At 40.9% G+C, this 26,345-nt stretch overlaps 2 protein-coding genes and 1 pseudogene across 3 annotated transcripts in view; all 3 read right to left on the bottom strand.

The window, feature by feature from the left end:
• The window catches only part of LOC118937668 (zymogen granule membrane protein 16), a 41,793-nt gene extending 32,863 nt beyond the window's left edge, over positions 1 to 8,930 (bottom strand). Inside the window, exon 1 of the mRNA XM_090188636.1 lies at positions 8,835 to 8,930. The gene's annotated coding sequence lies outside the window, so the exon portion shown is untranslated. The remainder of the gene's footprint in view (positions 1 to 8,834) is intronic.
• On the bottom strand, positions 6,208 to 8,952 carry LOC110507434 (zymogen granule membrane protein 16-like). 2 transcript variants are annotated; one of them, XM_090188604.1, is made up of 5 exons: positions 8,831 to 8,952; positions 8,501 to 8,518; positions 8,302 to 8,354; positions 7,857 to 8,025; positions 6,208 to 7,277 (listed from the first exon to the last, which is right to left on the bottom strand). In XM_090188604.1, exons 3-5 carry the CDS (start codon positions 8,351 to 8,353, stop codon positions 6,860 to 6,862), a joined length of 639 nt encoding a protein of 212 aa, XP_090044730.1. In that variant the 5' UTR covers position 8,354; positions 8,501 to 8,518; positions 8,831 to 8,952; the 3' UTR covers positions 6,208 to 6,859. The 2 variants fall into 2 exon arrangements, with proteins under 2 accessions (XP_090044730.1, XP_090044732.1); XM_090188606.1 differs by having other exon boundaries at positions 8,835 to 8,952.
• Positions 8,953 to 10,837: 1,885 nt separating this feature from the next.
• Positions 10,838 to 12,015, bottom strand: LOC110520765 (zymogen granule membrane protein 16-like; annotated as a pseudogene).
• Between the last annotated feature and the right edge of the window lie 14,330 nt (positions 12,016 to 26,345).

The raw sequence follows: 26,345 nt of genomic DNA, 5'->3' as shown, positions 1-26,345 counted from the left end.
CTGTACAGTATCTGTTTGAGCAAGGGTGCGACTACAGTTTAGTAAATTAATAATCAACAGCTAACCTGCATTGTGCACTCCTTTAGAAGTAAGACTCCACCTGCTGTCATTGCCCTTATGAAAAAAGATTCCAGTCAGAGTGCAGTATAACTGCAGTTAGAATCCAGTATATCTGCAGTATGCAGCAATTATTGCATCCGAAATAAGACAGCCGACTGCAGTTACTCCACTTTTACCTCAGTTTCAAAACTACAATCAGCATTCTACTGGCTTGGTCTCTCTTCAGTCTTTGGCTGTAGATTACTCCTGCTCGGGTCCTCTGAAATACAGCACCCTATGCAAAACATTACCAACCATACGGGCATGAAAAGGCAATACTTTTTGGCAGGCCGATTTCCCTACCATCAAAAATAAGTTCCTCTTTATGCAACCACTCTCAACTCAGTGACTTTGCCTACATACAGTAGGCTTTGTTATACGACGACAGAATAACATTCAGACAGGTCCTAGATTAATATCTAAAATAAACAAAAACTAGTTGTTTCACAAATTCACAGAGTTCCGCAGAAGTCTTGTTGCCTACTCAGGAAAGACCATGGCTATTTTTTCCACTTTCCATTGATTAGAGTTTTCCACCTTCCATTGATTAGAGTTTTTCTTAATTCAGAGGGCCAGGATCCAAAAGCGGTAGTTTGATATTGAAGATGGAAGGAGCAGCGACGCACACTGTGATAACGCCTACAACAGTGGTGGTGGTGTTGGTCCATGTCCTCAGTGATGTGGATGGTGAGGAACTTAAAACTAGTGACTCTCTCTACTGCAGTCCGGTTGATGTGGATCAGGGCATGTTCCCACCTCTGCTTCCTGAACTTAACAATCAACTCCTTTGCTTTGCTGAGGGAGAGGTTGTTGTCATGACACCACAATGCCAGTTCACATACCTCCTCCCTATAGGCTGACTCGTTGTCATTGGTTATCAGGCCTATAACCGTGTTGTCATCAGCAAAGTTCATGAGGGAGTTGGTGTTGTGCAAAGCCACACAGTTGTGGATGAACAGGGAGTACAGCAGAGGACTGAGGACACCCCTGGGGGGCCCCTGAGTTAAGAGTCAGTGTAGAGGAGGTGTTTTTGCCAATTCTCACAGCCTGTGGTCTACCCCTCAGGGGGTTTAGGATCCAGTTGCGGAGAGTGATGTCCTAACTACAACACAAACATATTTGTGTCCAAGTTTGATGTAATAATTTATTGAAATCACTTTGGCAGTGGCTTTTACCATCTTTCTCACAATAACTGCCATCAGAATTCATGGAGGGAATCAATACCGCTTTGTTGATTAAACAAATTAAACACACTATGAAGATCAGACATTTTATATTGTTCATACCTTGTATCACATGGCTAATTGTACCCTTATCATAGGGGCACAATTAGTTCTGATAAAGGGAAGAGTTTGTCATTTCCTGAATCCCATTACTTTTATACAGATTTGCAGTCTGTTCGACCTGTATATTTTATGTGCATTATATACACATTTTGCATAGGCTAATAACCTATTCTGTTTTTCTGAAGCTGGAGATCAAAGCTTTGACTCCAGTATTAAAATGGATTGGACAGTAATGTTGTCCCACACTAGATGGTGCTACAATACAAGGCTAAGAAACAGGGCTGATGAAGAACATTACAGTTCATTCTCTTATTGATTGTTCAATAAAAGTATCACATACGAATAATATATTCATATATGTGACCCGTTTCAGGAAACTTGTCCTATGTTGCGGGTCACTACTTCACAGGACAGGCGTTTGAATGTAAACTTTTTTTTTTATCATGCGTTTTTTTGGCAGAAATGCCTTCTCGAACATGTGAACTTTCATGTGCCTTAATAACAAACTTGTATGCCATCTGTAAATACGAATACAATTGTTAAATTATGAGCCTAGTTGGTTTAGCCACCGAATAAGACAGTAGTCTTCTTGCTAGCCGCTGAGAAAAATTAGTGGGCTGGACATGCCGAGAGATGAGTTTGAATTGGTCTGCCATATAGCACTGTCTATTGAGCTGATCAGTATTTGTTGGTAATCCTGGCTAATGCAGCTTTTTTTAAATGTATCGCATAGTAAAACTGCTTGTGTGTTGCTCTCCACTCTCTGAAACTTGAGTATGATAGCTAAGGAGATGGAGAAAACACATGTCTCCGGATTACATTTTCAAACTAAGGGCAATCATGGCATCCTTGACAGGAGATGCGTCCATGTATACGGGTAAGAAAGAAAGTGGTTCCATTTCAAGTCAGTGTACTGTTAGCTAACTAATGTTAGCTGGCAGGCTCGCTAGCTAACATTACGTGTATGCTCTTATTATTCGTATCTCATAGCCATTTGCTTGGCTAGCTAACATTGAGCCAGGTTGGTGACGTCATGAGTTGGGATTATGGTTCATTGTTTAGCTAGCTACGAGTCTGCTACACTGAACAAAAATATAAATGCAGCATGCAACAATTTAGAAAATTTTACAGAGTTACAGTTCATATAAGGAAATCAGTCAATCATTTTTTGGGGGGGCCCTAATCAATGGATTTCACATGACTGGGAATACAGATATGCATCTGTTGGTCACAGGTACCTTTAAAAAAGTAGGGGTGGGTATCAGAAAACCAGTCAGTATCTGATGAGACCACCATTTGCCTCAAGCAGCGCGACACATCTCCTTCACATAGAGTTGATCAGGCCATTGATTGTGGCCTGTGGAATGTTGTCCCACTCCTCTTCAATGGCTGTGCGAAGTTGCTGGATATTGGCGGGAACTGGAACACGCTTTCGTACACCCTGGTCCAGAGCATTCCAAACATGCTCAATGGGGGACATGTCTGGTGAGTATGCAGGCCATGGAAGAACTAGGACATTTTCAGCTTCCAAGAATTGTGTACAGATCCTTGCGACATTGGGCCGTGCATTATCATGCTGAAACATGAGGTGAAGGCAGCGGATGAAGGGCACGAAAATGGGCCTCAGGATCTCGTCACGGTATCACTGTGCATTCAAATTGCCATCGATAAAAATGCAATTGTGTTCGTTGTCCATAACTTATGCCTGCCCATACCATAACCCCACCGCCACCATGGGGCACTCTGATCACAACGTTCATAATCTCGCCCACATGACGCCATACATGTGGTCTGTTGTTGTGAGGCCGATTGGAAGTACTGCCAAATTATCTAAAAACAATGTTGGAGGTTGGCTTTCCTGACACAGTTTCTGACAGTTTGTGCAGAAATTCTTTGGTTGTGCAGACCCACAGATTCATCAACTTTCTGGGTGGCTGGTCTCAGACGATCCCTCAGTGGGTGAAGCCAGATGTGGAGGTCCTGGGCTGGCGTGGTTACAAGTGGTCTGCGGTTATGAGGCTGGTTGGAAGTACTGCCAAATTCTCTAAAATGGTGTTGGAGATGGTTATGGTAGAGAAATTAACATTATCTTCTCTGGTAACAGCGCTGGTGGACATTCCTGCAGTCAGCATGCCAATTGCATGCTCCCTCAACTTGAGACATCTTTGGCATTGTGTTGTGTGACACAACTGCACATTTTAGAGTGGCCTTTTATTTTCCCCAGCAAAAGGTGCACCTGTATAACAATCATGCTGTTTAATCAGCTTCTTGATATGCCACACCTGTCTTGGCAAAGTTGAAATGCTCACTAACCGATGTAAACAAAACAAATTAGAGGAATGTGAAACCTGGGACCAACACTTTACATGTTGTCTTTTTTGTTGTTCAGTGTACATAGTATGGAAACCTGTCAAAAACACCTACTGTACATCATTGGAAATGCTGCCAGGGTTTTGCTTTGTGATGCAATACAGGGAGATACTGTAGTGAAGCAGTAGTCAAGCTAACATTTTAGAAAAATCACATATAATTTATTTAAGATTTGCAGCCATCCCATTGCAGTATCATCCCCATTACACTAAATGCAAATAGAAAAAAATCCATATAATTTTTGCACCATTTAAATCGATGTCTGTTCCTCAGATTCGCTCGGACTTACTGGGACTAAAACAATGTTTCAAGGAACCACAGACTTATTCTGTAAAACAAAGACCATAAAAAAAGCATTTCCTACTTTCATTCGATCTCACCAAAACTAGTTAAGCAGCTTTGACTGTTGAACCATCCATATACTGTATAAGCCCCATCTATCAAACTGTCTAATCTAGACCATCCATATACTGTATAAACCACATCTATCAAACTGTCTAATCTAGACCATCCATATACTGTATAAACCACATCTATCAAACTGTCTAATCTAGACCATCCATATACTGTATAAACCCCATCTATCAAACTGTCTAATCTAGACCATCCATATACTGTATAAACCACATCTATCAAACTGTCTAATCTAGACCATCCATATACTGTATAAACCCCATCTATCAAACTGTCTAATCTAGACCATCCATATACTTGTAACGGTTCTCTCCTTGTGAAGTAGAGGCGGACCAAAGCGCAGCGTGGTGGTTGTTCATTGTAATTTATTGACGACACTATACATGAACAAACTAACGAAAAAACAAGAAACGTGAGAACTCAAAACAGCCCTGTCTGGTGCAAACACAAAAACAGGAACAATCACCCACAAACACACAGTGAAACCCAGGCTACCTAAATATGGTTCCCAATCAGAGACAATGACGAACACCTGCCTCTGATTGAGAACCATATCAGGCCGAACATAGAACTAGACAAACTAGACATGAAACATAGAATGCCCACTCAGATCACACCCTGACCAACCACAACATAGAAATATACAAAGTAAACTATGGTCAGGGTGTGACAATACTGTATAAACCCCATCTATCAAACTGTCTAATCTAGACCATCAATATACTGTATAAACCACATCTATCAAACTGTCTAATCTAGACCATCCATATACTGTATAAACCACATCTATCAAACTGTCTAATCTAGACCATCCATATACTGTATAAACCACATCTATCAAACTGTCTAATCTAGACCATCCATATACTGTATAAACCCCATCTATCAAACTGTCTAATCCAGACCATCCATATACTGTATAAACCCCATCTATCAAACTGTCTAATCTAGACCATCAATATACTGTATAAACCCCATCTATCAAACTGTCTAATCTAGACCATCCATATACTGTATAAACCACATCTATCAAACTGTCTAATCTAGACCATCCATATACTGTCTAAACCCCATCTATCAAACTGTCTAATCTAGACCATCCATATACTGTATAAACCACATCTATCAAACTGTCTAATCCAGACCATCCATATACTGTATAAACCCCATCTATCAAACTGTCTAATCTAGACCATCCATATACTGTATAAACCACATCTATCAAACTGTCTAATCTAGACCATCCATATACTGTATAAACCCCATCTATCAAACTGTCTAATCTAGACCATCCATATACTGTATAAACCCCATCTATCAAACTGTCTAATCTAGACCATCCATATACTGTATAAGCCCCATCTATCAAACTGTCTAATCTAGACCATCCACACAGTCTGTGATTCGTAACAAAGTGGTGTCCTTCCCCACCACTTGTTTTGGTATACAGCTGTACATTGAACAGCTTCCCAAATCTCAGACTTTAGCTTTAACTAAAACACTATGCAGCCCCATATTATAACAATTATATGGTGTTGGTATGATATATATTATGATTCTCATGATTATACACTTATTGTGGTTATATACTGTTATTTATTGTGATTCGATGTTCCAAACATTGCTCACTATATGTCTGTGGCAGAGAGACTAGAAAGCATGAGAAAGTAATGGAAGTAAAATTGCCCCCCAAAAATGCGCTTCCTATTTAAAATGAAAATGTAAAGGAAAACAGTCTACAAAGACAAATAAGAGTTTTAGTGCAGGGACAGCCAACTAGCACAAAAATAATAGTTTGATATTGTTGATGCGATACAACATGATATATCGTGGAAAATAATATCCCGATATGTAACTATCCATTTTTTCCCCTTGTTTACTATTGAATAGGCGTTTCAACAGTCTTGCTGTTATAAATGTAGTTCCTTATTGACACCATTGAGGTAGGGTTTGTTAAGATGACAGATTAGTTTATCGTAGCGTCTGGTCACTACTGTATGTATATGCTTATCAAAAGGAATACAATGAAATATAATGATTAAAGATCTGCTTTTTATTAAAATGTCCAGAAGCAGATGTAGCAGAAAAGGATCAACAAATAACAAAAGCAGCGTGTATAAAATAGTGAAGGTGAAACACCCTGAAACACTATTATCTCCCCATAATATTTGATTGTTCCATTAATCAAAGATATAATTAATCCTTTAAATCCCATATGATTCTTTCCTTTATTGTGATAAAATGTGATAACAACGCATGTTGACCCAAGCTGACAGGACTGTTTGAATATTCCTATCTAATGGACGCTGACAGAACTGTTTTTTATTTCACTATCTGATGGGAGAGAGAATGAGAAACTGAATGAATTTGAATGTTTTGAATAATTTGGAATATTTTTGAGGTGATTCCTCACTTGAAGCAGTACAAAAATACTTTTAAACTTTCAAATTAATTCAGTTTAAATTCTCATGAAGCATCCATTAGATAGTGATATAAAAAACTGTTCTGTCAGCGTCTATGTCAAACATCCGTCCAACATATAGGGTCAGTTTCCTGGACCCAGATTAAGTTTACTCCTGGACTAAAAAGCATGTTGAAAGGAGAATCTCCATTGAAAGTAACTAGTCCAGGATTAGGCTTAATCTGTATCTGGGATACCATCCCAAAGAGCAAGACATACTTTTTTCCCCCTAAAAAATAGGAGTTACTGTTTCCAGTGCTGTTTCCAGAGTACTGTTTCCAGCCCCTTCCATGTCCAACAATCCCCAGTGGGCTCCGATGGAGGAGTTTCCAGCCCCTTCCATGTCCACCAATCCCCAGTGGGCTCCGATGGAGGTGATCCCGGCACCATTGATGCGACCACTGAGCAGCCTCAGCTCATTGCCCATGTTGTCTGGGTAGAAGTTGAAGGAGACCTGGTTGGGCAGGCCGGCTGACAGAGTGCGCCCCATGTTGGTGGTTAACACCAGGTAGCAGATGTAGTCTGCTGGGTTGTACTTCCCAGACACCTCAACGATGGCCTCATCATTAAACAGCTCAATCTCCTGCTTTAAGCCCCCTTCACCACCAAACACAGGAGACCAGTTGCTACCGTATCTGAGCTGCAACCTAAAACAGAGGAAGCTTTTCAAGTTGGTTGTGTTTTGATAAGGCACATTCAGACCGAGACAGCAGGTAGCGTCAGAGAATATCAAGGAATTACATTTTACATTGTACTCTGGGTTAGATACGATAACACTATTGTTTGGTCATGTACTGAATATGTAATAAACACAACAAATGAATAAATACATAAATACATAAAGAAATAAAGAAAGAAAGAAAGAAAGAAAGAACGAAAGTCTATTGGGTAGTGTAGTTGGACTGAGTCGTGGTGAATGTTGGGTAGTGTAGTTGGACTAAGTCGTGGTGAATGTTGGGTAGTGTAGTTGGACTAAGTCGTGGTGAATGTTGGGTAGTGTAGTTGGACTAAGTCGTGGTGAATGTTGGGTAGTGTAGTTGGACTGAGTCAGTGGTGTTTGTTGGGTAGTGTAGTTGGACTGAGTCAGTGGTGTTTGTTGGGTAGTGTAGTTGGACTGAGTCAGTGGTGTTTGTTCGGTAGTGTAGTTGGACTGAGTCAGTGGTGTTTGTTGGGTAGTGTAGTTTGACTGAGTCGTGGCTTCTGTTTATGGGTCAGGGTCTACTCACCCACTGATGTAGTTGTTGCTGTTGTAGTTGTAGTAGTAGTAGTAGTAGTAATAGTTGTTGTTGGTCTCCCACACTCTGACTCCCGTAATGCGCCCCTCACCGTAGGAAGAAAATGGGGTGCCAAGTCCCTGACCCACCTCAGAGGAATACGAGTATGGATCTTTGATGGCTAAAATAACATGGCCAATATGTTTACTATATTTACTATATTAATAATACATATTTATATATACATCATTTTATTTTTAACAACACATTTCTGAAAGATCTTTACATTATTAATAAAGTGCAGATGAATTAACTAAAGTACATTCTGCAATGATTTAATCCATCAGTTTATGTCTCAAAGAAGAACTCCTAAGTCTAACTGAAAAAGACAAATTGGTGAAAGCACAAAAGCTATTATTTAATCATTATAATTCAGATTTGTATTTTTATAACTCACGCAAAGCCAAGCAGCCAGCCAAGAACATTGTGACAACCAGGATTAAGAACATTCTGCAAAAGTGAGGCATCAACACTTAAGACCTTTAATTTCAGTCAATTTCACTCTCATTCCGTTTCACTTTAAATGGTAAAACTTGAAATAATGTAGTTAATAATGTTTTTCATAGTAGTTTGTCAAAACAAATAAGTCATTTTACCTGTCAGGTCAGTGTTTCCTAGGAGGGAAAATAAAATAACCTTTTGAATTGTGACGTAACAAACAACAAACCATTCTTAATGTGAAATGTTATAAAACAGCTCTAAAAAGTTGAACCTCCTCTTGTTTACTACAATCACTCTTGCAGTGCTAAGCTACTGTAAAACTTTTTTAAAGTCAGATCATTTCATTTACATTTAGAGGCCAAAGGGCATATTGTTTGTGCCCAAGAACCAAGAGATAATGAGTATTAACTTCATAACATTTCCCACACCAGTATTATGCATTAAATACAATTGCACATTTTCTATTTAGTTAGTTGTGTAGTTACCCACAGTGCTATCTTGAGATGTGTGTCAAAACCTGTGAAAGCTTCTTGTCTCTCTGTCTCTGCCAGGTCCTTCTAGTCTACTGCTTCCTCTAAGAACTGCATTTATACCTGCTGAACATTCCATCAGCTCTAGATGGAAGGAGCATGACAAAGAACACCTTTAGTCAGTCACTATTGAGAAGTCAGACATTGTTTTCTAATTGGTCGAGGCTACTTTGGGAGGGAGTATCAAGGAATTACTATAAGGAAATAATAATTGTGTTCTTTTGAATTGTAACAAATTAATGTTCTGAAATAGGGATCAAAAAAAGATACAATCTAACAACCGAACAATTAAAATAATATACCAACATCGTATGAATGTGTACGAAAATCGCTCAAAATCAGTCTCCCAATCTTCAGTTGTTTTATTACACCAAGAGGAACTCCTTCCCTTTAAACATTAACACGCTGAAAAAGACGTGTGGATCTTGTCATTAACAGGATGGTTAGTTCATTGGTTTGCTCAAATATCTACAGTATTTTATTGTAGAATGTTTGTTTCAGAACATGTTTTTCCATTTAATTCTAGAGGGGCAGATGAGATTCTACATTTTCTGTCTCCATTATTTTCCAACGTTTTCTGCAGTCTGTTACAACACTCACATCTTCATTAAATCACTGACAACCTGTTCATGTTACTACAGGAAAACAATCTGATTTATTTTTCTGCAGATGACCAGATAAATATCAGTAGAAGTTACAAAGTGATAAAATAAAAGTTTGTATACAGATGACAAGGTGAAATACCCCGAGGCACTTGTGACTACCTATCCATAATATGTGTTAGTTCAATTAACACATTAATACAAATATATAATGTAGGACCTAATTTATCAAAAATAAAGGTCAATATAAATCAAAATTGCTATATTAACTACTTTTGTGTATGTAAGTTGAGTTATCTATTTTCTTTTAGTTGGGTAAGAACATGAATTTATCTCAATAACTACCCATTGGGCACACACTGGTTGAATCAACGTTGTTTCCACGTCATTTCAATGAAATTATGTTGAACCAATGTGGAATAGACGTTGAATTGACGTCTTTGCCCAGTTGGTAGCTTCCCTTACAAAACATTTGTTTGCTGTATAACGCTAAGATAACAAGCTGAACTCATGTACTGTATATTAAATGTATTCTGATAAACTCATACATACTCATCTTTTCATTTGTTGTGGTAAATACAACCTTCAATAATGCATGTGACCTGTATGTGACTCTTCTCCTTCAAAGGCGTAACCTCAAAAAGAAAAGTGTGCATATTTAGAAAATACTCAATAATATTCTAAACATTCAAAATTAATTAAAAACTTCTTAAGGATAGGTGTCCCACAAGCAGGACAACTTCCGGGAAACTGGAGGGTGCGCAATTCAAATAAATAATCATGAATATTATGGATTTTAAACATTTATGTACATATAAGTGTGTTATATCGGCTGAAAGCTTAAATTCTTGTTAATCTAACTGCACTGTCCAATTTATAGTAGCTATTACAGCGAAAACATGCCATGCAATTGTTTGAGGAAGGCGCCCCACATCAAAATATTTTTCCACGGGAACAGGTTTCCTACATTTACATAACTATTAACTATTCACTTAATTTTTGAAAATCTTCCTCTGATTTGTCATCCAAAGGGGCCCAGCTATAACATGTAGTGTCGTTTTGTTAGATACAATCCTTCTTTATATCCCAGAAAGTCTGTCTTGTTGGCTCCATCGATTTGAGTAATCAACTCATTCAACTTGCAGAGAAAGGAATCCGAAAATCTACCCCTAAACTTTGTTTCAACAAGTCAAAATTAGTTTATATTTACTCCTCAGATACCCTAACATGTAATCAAACTATAATATTTATTTTGGAAATGCCCAATGGAGAATCTCCATTAATCGGAACTGGTCCAGAACTAGGCTTAATCTGTTTCCAGGGAACCAACCCAAAGAGCAAGACATACTTTTTTTTCCAATTAAGAGAAGGTGCTGTTTCAAGCCTCTTCCAAGTACACCAATCCCCAGTGGGCTCCAATGGAGGTGATGCCGGCACCGTTGAAGCGACCGCTTCAGCCTCAGCTCATTTCCCATGTGGGCTGGGTAGAAGTTGAAGGAGACTTGGAAGGGCTGGCCGGCCAACAGAGAGAGCCCCCGGTTGGTGGTGAACACCAAGGTGTAGATGTATTTTAGAGGGTTGTACTTCCCAGACACCTGGACGATGGCTCCATCTCCTGCTCTTCACCAACTTCGCAACCAATCACAGGAGACCAGTTGTAGCCGTATCTCAGCTAGAACCTCAGAACCAGAGCAGGATTTTCACAATACATATAGAAAGAGTGTGTCTGTTGGGTAGTGTTGTTGGACTGAGTCGTGGTGTCTGTTGGGTAGTGTAGTTGGACTGAGTCAGTGGTGTCTGTTGGGTAATGTAGTTGGACTGAGTCAGTGGTGTCTGTTCATGGGTCAGGGTCTGCTCACCTGCTGATGTAGGTGTTGGTGTTGTAGTAGTAGTAGTAGTAGTAGTAGTAGTAGTAGTTGATGTTCTCCCACACACTGACCACTGTGGTGCGTCCCTCACTGGAGGAAGCAAATGGGGTGCCACCTCCCTGAACCACCGCAGAGGAATACGAGTGTGGATCTTTCATGGCTAAAATAACATGGGCATTATATTTAAAATGTATGTATACATGATTTTAGTTTTACCAACACATTTCTCAAAGATCTTCACATTATGATTAAAGTGCAGATTAATTTACTAAAGTACATTCTGCAATGCTGTAATCCATCAGAGGTTGTCTCAAAGAATACCTCCTAAGTCTAACTGAAAAAGACAAGTTGATGAAAGCAGAAAAGCTATTATTTAATTATTTAATTATTATTCACAATTGTATTGTTATTACTCATGCATTGCCAAGCAGCTGGCCAAGAACACTGACAAACAGTGGAGGCTGCTGAGGGAAGGACAGCTCCAAATAATGTCTGGAACTGAGCAAATGGAATGGTATCAAGCACATGGAAATGATGTGTTTGTTGTATTTGATACCATTCCACTAAGTCGGCTCATGTCATTACCACGAGCCCATCCTCCCCAATTATGGTGCCATCAACCTCCTGTGGTGACAAACACGATTGAGAACATTCTGCCAAAGATAGTCATCATTACTAATGACTTTTCATTTCACTCAGTTTCACTTTCACTACACTTCACTTCAAATGGCAAAACATGAAGTACGTTTGTTAATAATGTTTTTCATAGTAGTTTATAAAAACAAGAGAGGCATTTTACCTGTCAGGTCAACCACCCCTATGGGGGAAATAACATACACGTTTTACCTGTCAGGTCAACCACCCCTATGGGGGAAATAACATACACGTTTTACCTGTCAGGTCAACCACCCCTAGGAGGGGAATAACATACACGTTTTACCTGTCAGGTCAACCACCCCTAGGGGGGAATAACATACACGTTTTACCTGTCAGGTCAACCACCCCTAGGAGGGGAAATAACATACACGTTTTACCTGTCAGGTCAACCACCCCTAGAGGGGAAATAACATACACGTTTTACCTGTCAGGTCAACCACCCCTAGGGGGGGGGGGGGGGGGGGAGAAAATACACTTGTTTTAATTGTGAAATGTGACCTGACAAAGAACATTTACACCTGCTAAACATTCCATCAGCTCTAGATGTAAGGAGCATGACAAAGAACACCTTTATTAACTTACCATAAAATGCATCATGAAACAATTACAAAGATTTCACTGACTTACAGTTCATATAAGGAAAACAATCAATTGAAATAAATAAATTAGGCCCTAATCTATGGAGAAATACATCTGTTGGTCACAGATACCTTAAAAAACATAGGGGCGTGGATCAGAAAACCAGTCAGTATCTGTTGTGACAGGGTTGATCAGGTTATTGACTGTGGAATGTTGTCCTTTTCAATGGCTGTGTGGAGTTGCTGGATATTGGCGGGAACTGGAACACACCGTCATTTGAACATCTTGGCCATGTTCTGTTATAATCTCCACCCGGCACAGCCAGAAGAGGACTGGCCACCTAACATAGCCTGGTTCCTCTCTAGGTTTCTTCCTAGGTTCTGGCCTTTCTAGATAGTTTTTCCTAGCCACCGTGCTTCTACACCTGCATTGCTTTGCTGTTTGGGGTTTTACAATGGGTTTCTGTACAGCACTTTGTGACATCAGCTGATGTAAGAAGGGCTTTAGAAATACATTTGATTTATTGATTGATTGATCATACACATTGATCCGGGGCATTCCAAACATGTGATATGTCTGGTGAGTATGCAGGCCATGGAAGAACTGGGACATTTTCTGCTTCCAGCAATTGTGTACAGAACCTTGTGACATGGGGCCGTGCATTATCGTGCTGGAACATGATGTGAAGGCAGCGGATGAATGGCATGACAATGGGCCTCAGGATCTAGTCACAGTATCTCTGTGCATTCAAATTGCCAACAATAAAATGCCCATACCATAACCCCACAGCCACCATGGGGCACTCTGTTCACAACGTTCACAATGTCGCCCACACCATGCCATACATGTGGTCTGTGGTTGTGAGGCCGGTAGGACGTACTGCCAAATTATCTAAAAACAACGTTGGAGGCGGCTTATGGTAGAGAAATTAACATTAAATTATCTGGCAACAGCTCTGGTGGAGATTCCTGCATTTAGCATGCCAATTGCACACTCCCTCAAAACTTGAGACATCAGTGACATTGTGATGTGTGACAAAATTGCACATTTTAGAGGGGCCTTTTATTGTCCCCAGCACCAGGTGTATCTGTGATCATGCTGTTTAATCAGCTTCTTGATATGCCATACAATATGCCATAAAGGAGAAATGCTCACCAACAGGGATGTAAACACATTTGTGCACAACATTTTAGAGAAATACGCTTTTTGTGCATATGGAACATTTCTGGGATCTTTTATTTCAGCTCATGAAACATGGGACCAACATTTTATGTTACGTTTATATCGTTCTGTGTACAGTAGTTAGTTCACATGAAGATGTATGTAATTCATCTCTATTGACCAAAACAACTAAATCTGGACATTCTGGAGTCATACTATGACAGTAAAATATAAGAACTATAATCTGTTGTCATCTAAATCTAGACATTCTGGAGTCCTACTATGACAGTAAAATATAAGAACTATAGTCTGTTGTCATCTAAATCTGGACATTCTGGAGTCCTACTATGACAGTAAAATATAAGAACTATAATCTGTTGTCATCTAAATCTAGACATTCTGGAGTCCTACTATGACAGTAAAACATAAGAACTATAGTCTGTTGTCAACTAAAAGTTCATGACAATCACTGGATTATGTTGCATCATGCATTCCTGCTTGAACATGTTAGATGAAACAACTTGAATACCTCAGTAGTTTATTATTTATACTTCTTAATAAAGCAATAAGAATGACTTTATAAGATGATTACTCAGGGCTGGTGTCCCCAACTGTAAAATGTTGTGACACCAGAGGAAAATGTTAGTCTGGAGCTCTGTAGTAGTAACACTTAGGGTAGATGTTCATTCAGGGGGACACGTGATTTAAAATATAGCCCAAGTTGTTAGATTTATTTTTATAAAGTATAAGGCTTAAGCAGAGAGACAGGTAGACAGAGAACAAGAAGAAGCACAGAGTGACAGCAGAGAAGATGCTGAGACAGATAGACAGCACAACAGGGAGGCAAACCAAATGTGACTCACCACCTGGATTCGGTCTTATGTAGCAACATTTTAAATGGGTCTTTTTACATTGGTAAAAAGTAGAGACTCAGAGCTACAAAATGGTATATCATACACTGCATTTTTGAGGAACAATGGGAAAGTAATTCTGATTTAAAAGTTGATAAACTTGTAAACTCACTTTTGAGAAAAGGGCCTTTGAATGTTTTGGTACCTACTGGAGAACTCTCCTTTGTCTACACCCATTCAGCATTGTTCACACACTCTTAAGCCAGCACCACCCATCTATTTAAAGATTCACATGTGAGGTCATGTGCTAAACAGTGAGTAGTGAAGTAAAGATTTAAAGTGGTAGTAGCCAACAATATGGAAAAATGCCAGGTAAACAGAAAGTGTCCAGATAAAAAAGACTTTATAAATATTAGATGGCTCTTACCCAGACACACTTGTCTAAATTGATGGGCCATGTGAAAGAAATACTATAACCCCACGCCACGTCCAGTGGTGGAAAAAGTATTAGGGTCATACTTGAGTAAATGCAATGATACCTTAATAGATAATGACAGAAGTAAAAGTAAAAGTCACCCAGTAAATTACTAAAAAAATCACCCAGTAAAAGTCTAAAAGTATTTGGTTTTAAAATCCATTGTTTTCTTTCGAAATGTAATGAAGTGGAAGTAAAAGTTGCCAAAAATATGAATAGTAAAGTAATGTAGATACCCCCAAACAATACTTAAGTAGTACTTCAGACTGTGGTGGAGCTTGTACATTTGTCCGCCAGGCACAATACCAGAGCACAAACTTGTTCTTGTTTTGGCCACTATAGTTATCACAATTCAGGTCGAATTGTGTTTCCCCAACTCTGTAGTTGGTGAAGAAATGGTGCATGTAGTTGATGTCTGCGCTGCTGCCTTTGCTGGATGACATGCCTTCATCAATCAATAGTTTACTTGTTGGGGTATTCCTGCACAGCAGACACCAAACAAGCCACACTTGCGAAGAGTTAAAAAGTAGATGGAACCTGGCTGCATAGGGTCAGAAGGATAGTGCGCCTGCAAACAACAAAATAACATTATGATAAATTACAATTAATTGTCTCACCCCTGTCAATCTGTCTTTCTACAGCTCAGTGAAAGGCATTTGCCTACCTCCCATATATACAGTGGGGCAAAAAAGTATTTAGTCAGCCACCAATTGTGCAAGTTCTCCCACTTAAAAAGATGAGAGAGGCCTGTAATTTTCATCATAGGTACACTTCAACTATGACAGACAAAATGAGAAAAAAATCCAGAAAATTACATTGTAGGATTTTTAATGAATTTATTTGCAAATTATGGTGGAAAATAAGTATTTGGTCACCTACAAATAAGATTTCTGGCTCTCACAGACATGTAACTTCTTCTTTAAGAGGCTCCTCTGTCCTCCACTCATTACCTATATTAATGGCACCTGTTTGAACTTGTTATCAGTATAAAAGACACCTGTCCACAACCTCAAACAGTCACACTCCAAACTCCACTATGGCCAAGACCAAAAAGGACACCAGAAACAAAATTGTAGACCTGCACCATGCTGGGAAGACTGAATCTGCAATAGGTAAGCAGCTTGGTTTGAAGAAATCAACTGTGGGAGCAATTATTAAGAAATGGAAGACATACAAGACCACTGATAATCTCCCTCGATCTGGGGCTCCACGCGAGATCTCACCCCGTGGGGTCAAAATGATCACAAGAACGGTGAGCAAAAATCCCAGAACCACACGGGGGGACCTAGTGAATGACCTGCAGAGAGCTGGGACCAAAGTACTATTGACAGACCTCTCCCCATCTTTGCAATCTTTGAATCTATATTTTGACCATGATAGTTTACAATCTAAGGTAACACCAAGTAATTTAATCTCCTCAACTTGTTCAACAGCCACACTATTCATTACCAGATTGAGCTGAGGTCTAGAACTTAGGGAATGATTTGTACCAAATACAATGCTCTTAGTTTTAGAGATGTTCAGGACCAGTTTATTACTGGCCACCCATTCCAAAACAGACTGCAACTCTTTGTTACGGGTTTCAGTGACTTCATTTGTTGTGGTTGCTGATGCGTATACAGTATGGTTGAATAATCAGCATACATGGACACACATGCTTTGTTTAATGCCAGTGGCAGGTCATTGGTAAAAATTGAGAAGAGTAGAGGGCCGAGAGAGCTGCCTTGTGGTACACCACACTTCACATGTTTGACATTTGAGAAGCTTCCAAAAATAAAAAAAAACCTTGAGATATATTAGATAGATATCTCTGAATCAACGACATGGCAGACTTTGAAAAGCCATAACACATACCTTTCTTCAACAACAGCTTATGGTCAATAATATCAAAGGTTTCGCTGAAATCTAACAGTACAGTACCCACAACTTTTATTTTTTTATTCTTTATTCCACGGTAAGCCAGTTGAGAACTAGTTCTCATTTACAACTCCGACCTGGCCAAGATAAAGCAAAGCAGTGCAAAAAAACAACAACACAGAGTTACACATAAACAAATGTACAGTCAATAACACAATATAAAATAAATAGAAAAATATATGTACAGTGTGTGCAAATGTAGAAGAGTAGGGAGGTAGGCAATAAATAGGCCCTAGAGACTAAAATAATTACAATTTAGCAATTAAACAGTGGAGTGATATATATGCAGGTGATGATGTGCCTGTGGAGATACTGGGGTGCAAAAGAGCAAGAGGGCAAGTAATAACATGGGCATGACGTAGTTGGGTGTGCTATTTACAGATTGGCAGTGTACAGGTACAGCGATCGATATGCTGCTCTGACAGCTGACGCTGAAAGTCAGAGAGGGAGATATAAGTCTCCAGCTTCAGATATTTTTGTAATTTGTTCCAGTCATTCCAGTCATTGGCCAGATGTATTCAGAATGGTGTCCTCTGCGTAGAGGTGGATCAGAGAATTACACGCAGCAAGAGCGACACCATTGATATATACAGAGAAAAGAGTCGGCCTGAGATTTGAACTCTTTGGCAACCCCATAGAGACTGCCAGAGGTCCAGACAACAGGCCCTCCGATTTGACACACAGAACTCTATCTGAGAAGTAGTTGGTGAACCAGGCGAGGCAGTCATTTGAGAACCCAAGGCTATTGAGTCTGCTGATAAAAATGCGGTGATGGACATAGTCGAAAGCTGCTCTGACAGCTGACGCTTAAAGTTAGAGAGGGAGATATAAGTTTTCAGCTTCAGAGATTTTTGCAATTCGTTCCAGTCATTGGCAGCAGAGAAATGGAAGGAAAGGCGGACAAAGTAAGTGTTGGCTTTGGGGAGGACCAGTGAAATATACCTGCTGGAGCGAGTGCTACGCGTGGGTGTTGCTATGGTGACCAGTGAGCTGTGATATGGCAGAGCTTTACAGAGCAAAGACTTATAGATGACCGGGAGCCAGTGGATTTGGCGATGGATATGTAGTGAGGGCCAGCCAAGGAGAGCATACAGGTCGCAGTGGTGGGTAGTGTATGGGGCTTTGGTGATAAAACGGATGGAGCTGTGATAGACTACATCCAGTTTGCTGAGTAGAGTGTTGGGAGCAATTTTGTAAATGACATCGCCAAATTCAAGGATCAATAGAATAGGCAGTTTTACGAGGGTATGTTGGCGCCATGAGTGAAGGAGGCTTTGTTGCAAAATAGGAAGCGGATTCTAGATTCTGGAGGGAGAGTTTACAGTCAAACCAGACACCTAGGTATTTGTAGTTGTCCACATATTCTTGGTCAGAATCGTCCAGAGTAGTGATGCTTGTTGGCCAGGAGGGTGCTTGCAGCAGTCGGTTGAAGAGCATGCACTTAGTTATCCTAGAATTTAAAATCAGTTGGAGGCCACGTCAGGAGTGTTGTATGGCATTGAAGCTCGTTTGGAGGCACAGTGCCCAAAGAAGGGCCAGATGTATACAGAATGGTGTCGTCTGCTTAGAGGTGAATCAGAGAATCACCAGCAGCAAGAGTGACATCATTGATATATACAGAGAACAGAGTCAGCCCAAGATTTGAACCCTGTGGCACCCCCATAGAGACTGCCAGAGGTCCGGACAACAGGCCCTCCGATTTGACACACTTAACTCTATCTGAGAAGTAGTTGGTGAACCAGGCGAGGCAGTCATTTGAGAAGCCAAGGCTATTGAGTCTGCCAATAAGAATGCGGTGATTGACAGAGTCGAAAGCCTTGGCCATGTCGATGAAGACGGCTGCACAGTACTGTCTTTTATAGATGGCGGTTATGATATCGTTTAGGACCTTGAGTGTGGCTGAGGTGCACCCATGACCAGCTCGGAAACCAGATTGCATAGTGGAGAATGTACGGTTGGATTCGAAATGGTCTGTGATCTGTTTGTTAACTTGGCTTTCGAAGATTTTAGAAAGGCAGGGTGGATATAGGTCTGTAACAGTTTGGGTCTAGAGTGCCTCCCTCTTTGAAGAGGGGGATGAGTGCGGAAGCTTTCCAATCTTTAGGGATCTCAGACGATACGAAAGAGAGGTTGAATATGCTAGTAATAGGGGTTGCATCAATTTCAGTGGATAATTTTAGAGAGAGGGTCCAGATTGTCTAGCCCAGTTGAATTGTAGGGATCCAGATTTTGCAGTTCTTTCAGAACATCAGCTGTCTGGATTTGGGTGAAGGAGAAGAGGGCGGGGGCAAGTTGCTGCGGGGGGTGCTGAGATGTTGGCCACGTAAGGGGTAGCCAGGTGGAAAACATGGCCAGCCGTGGAAAAATGCTTATTGAAATTATCGATTTGATTATCGACAATCATCTTATTATCAATTTCTTTCAACCAATCATCAGTCATTTGTGTCAGTGCAGAACAGTACATGTTGAGTGCTCTTATCTATAAGCATGCTGGAAGTCTGATAATTTGTTTACAGAGAAGTAGCATTGTATTTTGTCAAACACAATTTTTTCCAACAGTTTGCTAAGAGCTGGCAGCAAGCTCATAGGTCTGCTTTTAGAGCCAGTAAAGGCCGCTTTACCACTCTTGGGTAGGGGAATGACTTTGGCTTCTTTCCAGGCCTGAGGACAAAGACTTTCCTCTAGGCTCAGATTAAAGATTTGATGGATAGTAGAGGCTATGGAGTCTGCTACCATCCTCCTATTTTTTCCATCTCAATTTGCAGTAAGTCAGCCAGTCAGATGTGCAGCCAGACTTATTAGCCACTCCTTTGGCCCCATCTCTTTCAGTTATACAGTTTTTCAGTTCCTCATCAATCCAGGGAGCCTTAACAGTTGTAAAAGTATGTTTCTTAACAGGTGCATGTTTATCAATAGTTGGAATAAGTCATTTCATAATTGTATCAAGTGCCGCATCTGGATGCTACTTATTAATCACATCAGACCAACAAATATTTTTAACATCATCCACATAAGAGTCACAGCAAAATATTTTTTTACGATCTTTTATACACTATTTTAGGCCCAGCTTTTGGAACTGTGGCTTTCCTGGATATAGCCACTATATTGTGATCACTGCATCTAATGGGTATGGATACATCTTTAGAACAAAGTTCTACAGTTTTAGTAAAAATGTGATCAATACATGTGGATGATCTTGTTCCTGTAGTGTTTGTTAACACCCTGGTAGGTTGATTAATAACCTGAACCCGATTACAGTTTACAGTGAGAAGCTTCCTCTTGAGCGGACTACATGATGAAAACGAGTCAATATTCAGGTCCCCAAGAAAGTCGACCTCTCTGTTTACATCACATACACTATTAAGCATTTCACACATATTATTTAGAAACTGACTTTTAGCACTTGGTGTCCTATAGCAACACCCCAAATGAAAGGGCTTTGGATGTGCCAGGTGAACCTGCAACCACACTTCAATAACACTTGACATAGGATCTTCCCTAAGCATTACAGGGATATGACTCCTCCCCAATAGCATTCCTGTCTCTTCTATAGATGTTATATCCTTGTATTGCTATTGCTGCATCATCAAATTAATGATCTAAGTGAGTCTCAGAAATGGCTAATATATTAATCTTATCTGATGTTATCAAGTTATTGTTTTCATGAACCTTATTTCTAAGGCTACATACAGCACAGTATATTAAAATGGGCTATTTTTAGCCCTTTCCTGGGTAGCTTATCAGAGATAGACATAATATAGAAAAGATCAAACAAAGCAATAGAAAAAATACATTCAGCAGCACATTCATCAGTTTGTGTGTGTGTGTGTGTGTGTGTGTGTGTGTGTGTGTGTGTGTGTGTGTGTGTGTGTGTGTGTGTGTGTGTGTGCGTGCGTGCGTGCGTGCGTGCGTGCGTGTGTGTGTGCGTGCGTGCGTGCGTGCGTGTGTGTGTGCGTGCGTGCGTGCGTGCGTGCGTGCGTGCGTGCGTGCGTGTGTGTGTGTGTGTGTGTGTGTGTGTGTGTGTGTGTGTGTGAGTAAGTGTGTGTGTGTGTGTGTGTGTGTGTGTGTGTGTGTGTGTGTGTGTGTGTGTGTGTGTGTGAGTAAGTGTGTGTGTGTGTGTGTGTGTGTGTGTGTGTGTGTGCTGCGGGGTTGAAGATCATTTCCTATTGAGCTGACATATGCAGTTTTCCCTTGAATGCAGTCGCCACCAACACGAGAACATTGCCTTTACATTTCAATCGCGCCATAAAGGGGAACTTCCACGATACAGATTGAATTGAGCCCTGACTGAAAAAGACAATTTGAAGTGAAAACATAAAACGTATTAATTAATTATTATAATTCAGAATTGTATTGTTATTACTCATGCATTGCCAAACAGCTGGCCAAGAACACTGACAAACAGGTTTGAGGACATTCTGCTATCAGGTATGACTCAGATGCAGAAATTGTAAAAAAAAACAAAAAAAACAGGGAACAGTCAAAAGGTGATAGGCCCGTGGCAGAGCAGGGAAGGGTGTTGCAGGCGTTTTCGACCCACATGTGTTCTTGGGTGGAGCAGGAGAGGAAGAGGATGTCATCGAGATAGATGAAGACAAACCAGTTCTACATGTCGCAGAGAACATCATTAACCAGAGCCTGGAGCACAGCAGGGGCGTTGCTGAGGCCATATGACATGACCAGATGCTCGCAGTGACCGCTGGTCATATTGAAGGCAGTTTTCCACTCGTCCCCTTCCTGTATCAATACTATAAGTGGGAGGCAGAAGGACGGATGAACCCAGCAGCTAGGGAGTCCTCAATGTAGGTCTCCATAGCCTTGATCTCCAGACCCGACAAAGAGTCCCAATACCACAGTAACCTGAGGAGACTTAATGAGCAGGAACTGGGTCATCTCTCTGTAGTTCCCTGACACATGTAGGTTGATGGTATTGTGGGTGACCCGGCCAATAGAGCACCCGTCTACTGCTCTAACGTCCATGGGAATGGAGAGGGGCTGAGTGGGGATACCCAGCTCGGAAGCCAGGGTAGCGTCCGTAAAGCTCCAGAGTCAATGTGTACCCAGAGAGATTTAGAATGGTTCCCCCACAGCAATATGGCATGAAAAGGAATGTGATTAAGGGGAGAGGAAAATGTATCCGTATGGCCCACCAGAGCCTTTTAGTGGACAGGTGGAGACGAAATGACCAGTAGACCCACAATACAGGCAACTCTTAGTGTGAAGCCTGTATAGCCGTTCAGCTGGAGACAGCCTAGCTCTGCCTAGTTACATGGGCTCGGGAAGAGATAAATCATCAGTCTTCGGAGGCTCTCGTGGGAACTCAGGTAACCAACAGAGCCGTCGGGGACTTCCAGTATACCTCGAATGCAAAGTAGAATCGACTCTCCTCTCCTTCCTTCGTTCCCATAGTCATACATCGATCCTAATGGTCAAGGCGATGAGCGATTCGAAATCCATCGGTAGTTCCTGGGCTGCAAGCTCGCCCTTTACTTCCTCCGATACTCCGTGTAGGAACGTGTCGAATAGCGCTTCCAGGTTCCAAGCACTCTCAGCTGCTAACGTGTGGAAATCTACTGTGTAGTCTGCCACACTTCGGTATCTTGGCATAGCTGGAGCAGCTTGCGAGCATCCTCTCTCCCTGAGAATGTAGAATCAAACCCCATCCGAACTTCCTCCACGAACTCCTCCAGACTGAGGTGCTCCCACACCGCTGTGGCCCAGGCGAGTGCCCTCCCAGACATCACCGTAATGATGTACTCTATCCTCGAGCCGTCTGAGGGAAACGAAAAAGTCTGGCAGGTTCCGGAATCTCCATCGTACCACTCCGGAGGAGGTAAGCAGGGTTCTCGTGACACTAGGGTGACCGGGGACGCGGCGCTGCTAATAGCCAAGTTACTGAGGGACGTGGAGGTTACCGTCGTGGTAGGCTGCACAAAAACAACTATTTTACCTGTCAGGTTAACCACTGTTTCCTGGGGGGAATAAAATAAAATAAACGTTTGAATTGTGAAATGTGACATCACAAACCATTCTTGAACGTGAAATGTTATAAAACAGCTTTAAAAAGTTGAACCTACTCTTGTTTCCTACAATCACAACTGCAGTGCTAAGCTACTGCCAAATAGATGTCGGATCATTGAATTAAAATTTAGAGGCAATAGGGCTAGAATGTTTATTTCTTTAGAGTCTAAGACAATGGGTGGGGGGTGTAAGCTGACATATGGAATTGTTTTAAGATGGTCATACTATGGATCACTTAGCTATTTGATTTAGAACTTTAGGACCCCTTTATGTATCCCCACATTTTTTTAACAATTATTTGATCAAATATTCATTTTGGCTGCCAAAGCCTATAGAAACACATTCACAAATGTCAAAAAGCAGTCAAAAAGTCAAAAAATATATCATGAGAATCAAGGTTTTGAAGTGTCTGTCCTAAATCTAGGAGATATAAAAAATCTCAGGAAATAAACAAATACACAGATTTTACCCCTTTTCTGTGTAGGCACAAAACGACCTTCATACTGTACTTCCATTTGTTTTTTAAACCAGTACCGGTTACCTTTAGATGAGTCCCGTGACACTTGTGGTGTTATAGAGCAAAACGGAGAACACCATCGTGTTCGTGAGAATCTCAACCTTTCCACAGTGGGGTCCCAATAGTTTGTAGCCCAAACAGTTAGGACTCTACCAAACAGAAGTTGGCATATTAATGGTAGCGACTTCAGATGAGTCTTCTGCCACTTGTGTGGGTCGTAGAGGAAAACGTGTTTATCAGGATGCTTTACTGTTGGCATGACACAGGACTGATGGTAGCGCTCACCTTGTCTTCTCCGGACAAACTTTTTTTCCGGATGCCCCAAACAATCGGAAAGGGGATTCATCAGAGAAAATGACTTAACCCCGGTCCTCAGCAGTCCAATTCCTGTAACTTTTGCAGAATATCAGTCTGTCCCTGATGTTTTTCCTGGAGAGAAGTGGCTTCTTTGCTGCCCTTCTTGACACCAGGCCATCCTCCAAAAATCTTCGTCTCACTGTGCGTGCAGATGCACTCACACCTGCCTGCTACCATTCCTGAGCAAGCTCTGTACTGGTGGTGCCCCAATCCCGCAACTGAATCAACTTTAGGAGACGGTCCTGGCGCTTGCTGGACTTTCTTGGGCGCTCTGAAGCCTTCTTCACAACAATTGAACCGCTCTCCTTGAAGTTCTTGATGATCCGATAAATTTAAGTGAAATCTTACTGGTAGCAATATCCTTGCCTGTGAAGCCCTTTTTTGTGCAAAGCAATGATGACGGCAAGTGCTTCCTTGCAGGTAACCATGGTTGACAGAGGAAGAACAATGATTCCAAGCACCACCCTCCTTTTGAAACTTCCAGTCTGTTATTCAAACTCAATGCATTGAAATGCATTGGAAATGTTTTTTGGAGATTCAGTTCATTTGCATGGCAAAGAGGGACTTTGCAATTAATTGCAATTCATCTGATCACTCTTCATAACATTCTGGAGTATATGCAAATTGCCATCACACAAACTGAGGCAGCAGACTTTGTGAAAATTAATATTTGATTCAGTACATGTATTTGAGTTTAATTCTAGCAGGCCAGATGAGATACTACATTTTCTGTCTCTATTAATGTCTGAAGTTTGCTGCAGTCTGTTACAACACTCACATAGTCTTATCCAGAGCGACCAACAGTTAGTGCATTCATCTTAAGATAAATAGGAGGGATAACCAAATATCACAAAGTCATAGTAAGTACAACTGCTCCTCAGTAAAGCAGCTATCAGCTATTTAATCACTGGGAAACAAGCTGATTTGAGGTTTTAGCCCAACCCATCTACTGTACCAGTGAAGTTTCCTATAATAAAAAGACATTGATGTGAAGACGGAGAAATGCAGTAGTTCCTGATGATCTCATGACAACAGAGAAGTATACTTAGACTTTGCCATTGTTAATACTTTATTTGAAGTGGGTCTTACATATTATTAGGGAATCATTACACCTTTATGAAACCAGCCATCACATAATGTATGAGTATTGCAGTACTCCTGTCCCTCAGACCAGTAAGGGTCTCTTTTCTCCTTTCCCACAGCAGCCAATTAGGAGTTGTACTGGCTTTGGGCTGTGAGGACAATACAAACATGTTATAATGTCTTACTATCATCATTATAAGTTATATATTCCCGTAAGTGCTTTGTGACATGCAACTACAATTGTCAAATGTCACTATTTTTTACATATTCTAATGCAGGGCACTCCAACCCTGTTCCTGGAGAGCTACCCTCTTGTAGGTTTATACCAGGACTCTCCATCCCTGTTCCAGGAGAGCTACCCTGCTGTAGTTTTTCACTCAAACTATGTTCCTGGAGAGCTACCCTGCTGTAGTTTTTCACTCAAACTATGTTCCTGGAGAGACACCCTCCTGTAGGTTTATACCAGGACTCTCCATCCCTGTTCCTGGAGAGCTACCCTGCTGTAGTTTTTCACTCAAACTATGTTCCTGGAGAGACACCCTCCTGTAGGTTTATACCAGGACTCTCCATCCCTGTTCCTGGAGAGCTACCCTGCTGTAGTTTTTCACTCAAACTATGTTCCTGGAGAGACACCCTCCTGTAGGTTTTCACTCCAACCCTGTTCGTGGAGAGCTACCCTCCTGTAGGTTTTCACTCCATCCCTGTTCGTGGAGAGCTAACCTCCTGTAGGTTTTCACTCCATCCCTGTTCGTGGAGAGCTACCCTCCTGTAGGTTTTCACTCCAACCCTGTTCCTGGAGAGCTACCCTCCTGTAGGTTTTCACTCCATCCCTGTTCGTGGAGAGCTAACCTGTAGGTTTTCACTTCAACCCCAGTTGTAACTAATCTGATTTATCTTATTAACCAGTGAATTATTTGAATCAGATTTTGCTAGAATAGGGTTGGAATGAAAAGCTACAGGATGGTATCTCTCTAGGAACAGGGTTGGAGAGCCCTCTTCTAATGAGACTATGGTGCATTGTTTTATGGAGAATAGTTGTGTGTTGATAGGTTTGATGAATCAGCTCTGTTAGCAGAACTAATTGAGCCCATAATGTGGCCAACTGCATGCTGTCACTGGATGCTTTACTCTGGAAAAGAAAAGAAAACAAGTTAATGTGTTCAGATATGTATTCTGCATTCCAATATAGGAGATATGTTGTCATAACAAGAAAAAAGCATCAATGTATACCATTATGCATATTATTAACTAATTATGAACTCATCAGCCAGTTTATTAGGCACCCCCATCGAGTCCCGGGTTGGATCCCCCCGTTGCCTCCACAACAGCCTGTATTATTTGGGGAATTGATTCTACAAGTCGGAGACATTCCACAGGGATGT

Source organism: Oncorhynchus mykiss, chromosome 2, assembly GCF_057628025.1.
Source record: "Oncorhynchus mykiss isolate SJ-2025 chromosome 2, ASM5762802v1, whole genome shotgun sequence".
Taxonomy (NCBI): domain Eukaryota; kingdom Metazoa; phylum Chordata; class Actinopteri; order Salmoniformes; family Salmonidae; genus Oncorhynchus; species Oncorhynchus mykiss.
Note: the sequence above shows the minus strand (reverse complement) of the source record. Positions and strands in the feature narration are given on the sequence as shown.